At 39.5% G+C, this 7,958-nt stretch overlaps 1 protein-coding gene across 1 annotated transcript; it reads right to left on the bottom strand.

Annotated features, from left to right (window-relative positions):
- Positions 1-4,456: 4,456 nt before the first annotated feature.
- On the bottom strand, positions 4,457-7,950 carry LOC119904797 (hepatocyte growth factor receptor-like). Its single transcript, XM_038721476.1, has 3 exons — positions 7,808-7,950; positions 7,210-7,346; positions 4,457-5,749 (listed from the first exon to the last, which is right to left on the bottom strand). Exons 1-3 carry the CDS (start codon positions 7,931-7,933, stop codon positions 5,518-5,520), a joined length of 495 nt encoding a protein of 164 aa, XP_038577404.1. The 5' UTR covers positions 7,934-7,950; the 3' UTR covers positions 4,457-5,517.
- Positions 7,951-7,958: the final 8 nt, after the last annotated feature.

The raw sequence follows: 7,958 nt of genomic DNA, 5'->3' as shown, positions 1-7,958 counted from the left end.
TTAATAATAAATAACGACACTCAGTATGTCGTTCTTAAAAACTCCTTCTGCTTGCTGCCTTAATGGAAATAATCAAGCTAACAGTGTAGAGTAGTCTGCATTTAAGGCAGGTTATCTAATCAAATGAGATGATGACTTGTAATTTCCTCACAAATATATTCAAGTATATGTTCACTTCTGTACCTTTACCTGAGGAAGAGCATAATGAAATAATTCTAGTCACATCCACATCAAATAAAAGACTTAGTTACTCGCTACTCAAGTAATTTTTTTAGTAAATACTTTTGTACTTTTACTTCTACTTGAGTAGCCTATACTTGTTTTTGCAAAGTAACAGTACTTTTACTTGAGTACAGTTTTTGGCTACTCTACAACAACAAAAAGAGGTGCGGGTGTAAGTTATGGTGTTCTCCACTTCTTGCAGGTGCACTGAGAGAAAAAAGCACAAATCATGGGGAATCGGCTTGCGGTTCTGCTTTAACTGTGTGACAGCCTGACGATGGATAACAAAACTGAAATTTGGTGCGACTCTAAAGTCAATTGTGCTGCCTGAAAAGAAATGCAGTGTATGCACCAGCTCTAAACCACTTCTGTCTGTTCAAACCATGTTATTTAACAGAGAGACATGTTTTTAGTATTTGTGAGCATGTTTCCCTTTATACTTCATATGGTGTTCCACGGGGTTACATACTACCCCTCCTTTTGTCACTCTATGTGCTTCCACTTGCCAATATGATATATTTACAGCTATGCAGAAGACACTCAACTGTACATATTACCAGTACTTCATGAGCAGAGTTTTGGATGTGCAGCTATTTGAAATTAAAATAAAGGGAAAACTGAAATTGTGGTTGTAGGTGCTGATTCTAAGAGACAAAATTCTCAGATGACTCTGGCAAAGCCAACTCAATCTGAAGCAAAAATATTGGGTTTCATCACAATGATTTAAACCTAAGTCAGCATTTTGGACTACATTTCTGAGAAATATTGCAAAACTAATGCAAAGAATTGAATTCATAATTTGGTTTTCTCTTGCTTGGAGTAATGCTAACTGGATTACTCAAAAAACATGAGTGAATAGACTACAGTTCGTACAGAATTCAGCTGCCTGAGTTTTAACAAAAACATTTCAAAAAAGAGCACATAATAGATATTTTTGCATTGGCTACCTTATTAGTATATTACTAGCTAAGGATCTAAATTGTAGCGATGCACGATATAGATTTTTTCCCCACCAATCAGATAACTGATAATTGCCTACTTCTCATCAATCCGATAACCAATAATTTCTTTATTTTTTCATGGTTTCTCTCTTTGCTTGTGCTAATTTTAGCTGTTACTTTGTATTCTTTTATCACATCTTCGTTGTTATGAAAAACTGTCAGGTGACTTGTGTTGAAATTCACAACATTTCACTCCTCTCAGAACCATTGCAGAGTATGAATTGCATATTGCAATATAGCTGTCTTCTTCTGTGAAACTGTGAAAAACATCCAAACTGTCGACAACATGTTTGTTTGGCCCTCGCTGCCTACACTGTGGTTGCATGGCTCCATTCAGGTGCAGCAATTTGACGTTATGAGCGCAACAACAGCAGCTATGCACGTTAAAGCATTGTTTATTCTTGTCGGCTAAATTATCTGTCAAAATTTCAATTTCCAATTGTTATAATGACAATACGCCCAATATCGGCTGATAATTTATGGCATGGATAATTATCGTGCATCCCTACTAAATTGTTTACCCCAATACTTACCCCACCAATTAAGACACCTTTTAATTTGATTAGTTGTTTAAATGTTTTTACATTCAATAATGTGAAGCAGTGCATTGTATATATGAACGTGCAATAAAAATAAAGTTCTATCATATTATAAAGAGGCAATTTGCAATAATTAAATGTGCAAATTGGACTCTAAACTATGCATTCACTGCAATTGCAACAGTAATGGCCACTTACTGTGACATGCATTAAACCCATTAAGTGTAATTTATGGTCTGTAGTGTATGGTCACAGGAAATCTTCTCAGCACACAGGAAGTAGTAAATTGAAATATAGCAATAAGTGCTCAGACTGGGGAGAGCTGGATGCACCAGTAATGTTTGAACAAGGTACAAACATATTTTCCTCTTAATGCCTGCCTCTAACAGCCACTGCAAAAACATTAAGGTCCAAAGACAGTGCAGTTGAATCATTTTGAATGATTTCTGTACACCATGGTTGTTTGGGGCTGAAAATGCAAGGTTGCAAAATGTAGCAGATTGTAACTTCATTTTGTAGTATGCTTACAGACCGGCTGAAAGAAGAGCAGTGCTGAAACTTAAATGTTATTCCATTATTGTAAAATAGCTTTATCTCACCAACTGTCATGGGTTTGGTTTGGTTGGCTGTGTTATGTGGGGTTTCCTAAGTTTCATTGTAGTTTCATTCTGCCCTAGTGTTCTGGTCTTGATTTACTGTGTTCATAGCTTTTGTATATGTTATATCAGTAATGCAGTCATGCCATGTGTTTTGTTAGCCTTCCCTGTATGTTTCTGTTAGCTTTACGTCCTGTTTTAGTTTTTAGTCTGCTCTTGTGTGTGTTGTTATGTTTTACTTCCTGTGCTTTAGTGGATACTAGTTGCTCCCTCACCTGTGTATTTAAGTGGTTGTCTGATTTTCATTTCTTGCCAGTTCGTTGTTTTCCGTGCTAGTGTCTCCAGTGGTCCTCCAGTGTTTCTTGTTCGTCCTGTGTTTTGTGGATTTACTTTCTTTGGATTTAGGATTACTCAACCTTCTGTGCTTTGTGTTTCTGGGACTGCTTACACCTGCAGCTGTAGGTTTTCACCATTACTGAGAATAAACCTCACCTACTCACTAGTACCTGCTCCGTGTCTGCATTTTGGGTCCAAACCTCTGTCTCCTGCATTCAGCTCAGCTGAACGTAACGCCATGAGCACCACTTTTCTGCAGAGGATTGGTGGATTCAGGATGAATTGAAAAAGACAAAAAGTAACTCAGGTCTAGGGTTAAAACTTTTAATACAACTAGTGCAAAATAAGCTTATCTGAATGCAAATGCAGAATATGTGCAAAATACCTCTCTTTCTTGGCGTTTTAGCTATTTCCTGCAGCACAGTGTAATATATGATGAGTCTTGCTTCACTGGTTCCATAGGGTTTTTATGCCAGATCCTACTGGAAAAGAATCCAAGAACACCCAGATCGGCTCCAACACTTATTTGTGAGGGCCAGCCATCATTACATAGCAACGGAAATAATTAGCCTACTACTTTCAGAAAGTCTTGGCCAATCTCACAGATTGCTTTCCCTCACTCCAAACTTGACACAGCACCCAAAGACTGGTTATTCAGGTTTCCTCTGATGTGGCTGCCATATAACACATACAGCATACAGACATACAGTAAACCGCACACACTCTCTGCATCATGATCAATCAGCATCACCTCTCTTATTGCAGTCTCTTGAAGTCCATCTAAACAATCACATCAGAAGAAGGGAAGGGTAAAAAGATCAGATACACATAAAAAGCCTATAGTGTGTGGGACCTAATGATAAACCCAGATCAGGAGAATGGCTATGAAGTTTAAGATGGTCACACACCTGACCGCAGCACTTTTAACAGGTTCTGTACTTTTTTATAGGCAAGATAATACAACAGGGAACAGGAGATACAGAGAGAGAAAAGGAGTGGGGGTGGAGTTGTGGCTGTCTTGATCCTTCTGCTTTGTGGATCCTGTGGGCCCTGCCCTGCGAAACACACACACACGTATATTTTGATAACGTACACTGTGCTGGGCTCACTCGCTCTGTCTATATCAAAGGCCCCACCACTCAGGGATTGACTTTTTGTTTTTGGCAGCACGAAAAAAAGAGAAAACTTTATGATGTTTATTTCCCTCTGGTTTTATTTGACTCGGGTTTTGTTGTGGGGGAAGTGTGCTTGTTGTGTGTGACGTCTGTTTACAGCACAGGGAGTTGCTACTGTATGTTGTTGTTAGGTTTATTTGTGAGATTGACAGATTGTTTGTCTAGGTTGGTTGTTTCTTCCACTCATTTAATTGACATTGCAGTCGTTTGCGTCTGCCAAATGTCTGAAGGCAGAGCAAATTAAAGGAAGGAAAGAGGAAAACATGTCTGCCTGGTCCGTTGCATTGTTCTGGTCTGCTTTTAAATCTTATTTGGCATCTAGAGGGCTTATTTGTTGGTTTAAAGAGATAAGGGGAAAGACCTGGGTCATACGCGTTGCTATGCTGCTGCAAAATGATGCACACACAAAGAATGCTGCATCCATGTTGCCGGGTACCTTTTCAGGAGCAGATCAGCAACAATGCAGAGATTTTCTAACAAGATGCTGACCTCTGGTGGAGAACTGCAACAAAAGACTGAGTTCAGTCAATTCACTTAGCATCCATATGGGAAAATATTTGACTGTGACATAAATCAATTACAAAAGGCAGAGTTTGCATAAATTCTCATTTTTACTTAAAGTCCACAGCATGAGAACAAATCTATAAACAAATAAATATTTTAATTCATTACACATTATCTCAAAGACAGTGTGTCAGAAATACAAAGCATTCAGAGCATTGTGGTCAACATTCTGCCTTACAAAAGGTATGATCCAAAATACACAGTACAATCACTACACTGCAAAAGAATTAAAAGCAAATGTGTGATTGTCATACCTAAACGTATATACACATGGGCTCTGCTGCTGTAACAGTACACTATGTTGTAGGTAGTAGAAAGCCTCTAGATTTAACTTGTTTGCATTGTAGAACTACTTTTGTGACTCCTTTCCTCAATACTGTAGCCAACACTGTTAGACATGGATAAAATTACATGGCAAGCATTTATAATGACTACATTAATACTAGCTGGGCAAGAAAAGAAAAACAAATATCTGAAAAAGACTCCTGTAGTTTTGGAACAGGTCTGTTCAGCAATGAGTAAGATTTTGTTACCATTTAGCCCAGGCATGTGACTTTCTTTGCACATTACGGTGGTGTTAGAAGACCCTAATTCAACAAACTCTGTTTTTACCATTGTTGTCCAGCTAGCTAACCTGCAGCGTGATTTAGCAAACCAGTGAAATGCCAATTAATGGGTACATAGGAAGTGTTAACAACAAGGCGTGTTTTGTTTGGCTGGCTAACAAGCTGTAACTACAAAACTAGATTAGATGTATCAACAGTGACATTTATTGTTAGCAGTGAAAAATAACACAGAGATTGAATGTCTATTCAATATCTGACCAAGTTTGGAAGTTCACATTTTACTCAGCTATTGTTGAAAGTGACAGACCTCCAATATGGCTGGTGTGGCATCTTACTACCACTTTCACGCACCCAAACAGTATCTCTGTTTCAGGTAGTAAGAAACGTGTTGTAACCTAGCAGAGTTTTGTTTTGGGTTTGTTTGTTTCTTTGCTCATGCTGTTAGCACCGATACCAGTCTAAGAGGAAGAAGTCTAAGAAGACTAAGAAGTCTAAGTCGAGAGAGGAAGAGGAGTGGATCAGGAAGAGACTGAGCCTGAGTCTTCAATATCTGTGGATTCGTCTTCGTCAGCAGACTCTGTGAGGGCGGGGTAGGGCCGAGGCTGGTCCAGGTTGACGTAGGTGACATTCAGACTGATGTAGTGTTCTCCCTCCAGGCCAGACAGGATGGTAGAGACAGCCGACACCAGTGTAGCAAAGCTAGGCCTCATCTCTGGATCAGGGTCCCAGCACTGAAGCATAATGCTATACCTGTAAAAACATGGACAAACTCTGAGGGAATAGCCAACACAGTCCACTATATTTTGGCTATCATTAAAAAAATCTCTAATTACTTTCGCATTTCCTGAAATACCAGACTTGCACATTTTATAAACAGAGCTCACAAGGTGTTGTGTTTTTTTATCTGTCTGAAGCTGATGGCTGCTGGATCTTAAAGACCGTACACACCCACAATCCACCCACATGGGTGTTTTTACTTATTGTGCCTTATTAGACCTCTTCTAAAGACTGTGTGGGCAAGTGCAGACTTGATTGTCTGACCCAGCTATGTTGCACTAGAATAGGTGAAATACACCTGTTTAGCCCCTTTAAGCACTGTTTGGCAGTGATAGAAAAGTTAAAATTATACTGTGGTCAGGTAAATAAGGAATGTTGCCAACTAAAATAAGTTATCCTGAACATCAACCAGTTGTAGGAATATACTTACTAGCAATCCTGCTGAGAGTGGAAGGAGAACATCCATACCACTCTTTACATCTGTATGGTAAGGATGTAGGTGGAGTCAGCAGTTAACTTAGAAAATAAGACTGGAAACAGCTAGCCCAGCTGTTTTAATCCATACAAAAACCAAAGTGCCCCATAGAATGACAACGTAGTGCTTTTTACAGATTAAACAAACACCACATAAACATGGCATTTAGTGAGTTTTAGAGGTGCTGGTAGGGGGATTTTGATACCTCTGGTCAGAGCCAGGCTAGCTGTTACCCTGTTTACAGTCTTTAAACTAAGCTAAGCCAACCATCTGTTGGCTCTAGATTCATACTGAATCAATATACATGAAAACGGTATCGAACTTCTCATCTAACTTTCATCAAGGGCAAAAAAAATGATATTTCATCCAGTGTTGGTGTTCCTGGTTGACACTTTTCCACGAGTCCTTAACCCATGTTAGATGTGTGACACGGCCTCAGTTGACCAGGGATGTGAATGGTTGATTTATTCTCCATCAATCTGTAAGTTGGTGGGCAAACGCTTACAGTCCAAGGTATTCATCATTAAAACAGCAAAAACATTTAGGCTTTTCTACATAAGTGTGTGTGTGTGTGTGTGTGTGTGTGTGTGTGTGTGTGTGTGTGTTTTCATGTGTGTGAAACTAGCACTGTGCGTCGAGGTGTCTTGTAGACATACACATTAACTCCCAAAGTGCATTGCTTAACCGTGTTGGAATATCAAGTCGTGGACAATTTACTGGTTTCACACTACTGAGTGACCATTCGAAGATCTTGTTATTACTACTTGGACTTTGTGTCAGTATCTTTTCTCTTCTGTCTTGTAGCTGAAAACCTGTGTTAGTAGTATTGTAGTATAAGCATTCATACTAAAACAGTCCTTAATTCTGTGAAGTTTTACAGTGGATGTATACAACTAAGCAACACATTTACAATCATGAGATTAAATTACAGCAACATGTAATTACTCCTACTACTTACAAAGGGTCAGGGCAGTACTGAGGCTGGGGAAGCCTTCTGCCCTTCAGTAAGAAATGTGTTATGTCATAAGGGTCAACCTCTGGGTAGGGGCTCGCTCCTCTGGTCAGCATCTCCCACATCAGAACACCAAAGGACCACTGGGTCAGGAAAGGCAAAAAGTTATCGCAAGTTCCAGTACACTTGTACAGCCCTGAACTCCCAATCAGTATTGTGTTTGCTTGTTTTGTTAAGACAAGCGTAAAACCTATATACAACTTTCAATGTGTGAAGCAATCTGGAAGATTTAGTGCATAACCCAACAAGGTGGCAATCAACGTTAAATGTTTTGTAGAGGAGTGTTTTCCAAACGTTGGGTCCTGGGACCCCTTGAACCAAAGCCATGTTTACATGCAAATTTTTATTACCTTGTTTTATTTAAATAATTTTAAAGGCCTAAAGAGGTAAAAGTATCCTTTAGATCACGGGGGGGGGGGGGGGGGGGGGTGATCAAAGATTAGTTTTTTCACTTTCCTATCATTTCGTGACCCCTCAAATTTACCTTGCAAACCCTTGAGAGGCCCGACCCCAGGTATACTAATGTAGATCTTCATTTGCTCACCACATCGGATTTGGAGGTGAATTTCTGTGTCTGCAGACTCTCAATGGCCATCCACTTGACTGGCAGCTTAGCCTTCCGGTGATCCTGAATACTGTAATACTCCTTATCAAAAACATCTCTGGCCATGCCAAAGTCTGCCACTTTGACTGTA

This window comes from Micropterus salmoides, unplaced genomic scaffold, assembly GCF_014851395.1.
Source record: "Micropterus salmoides isolate LMB-PRFRI ecotype aquatic unplaced genomic scaffold, ASM1485139v1 Ms_hic_scaffold_1541, whole genome shotgun sequence".
NCBI lineage: Eukaryota > Metazoa > Chordata > Actinopteri > Centrarchiformes > Centrarchidae > Micropterus > Micropterus salmoides.
Note: the sequence above shows the minus strand (reverse complement) of the source record. Positions and strands in the feature narration are given on the sequence as shown.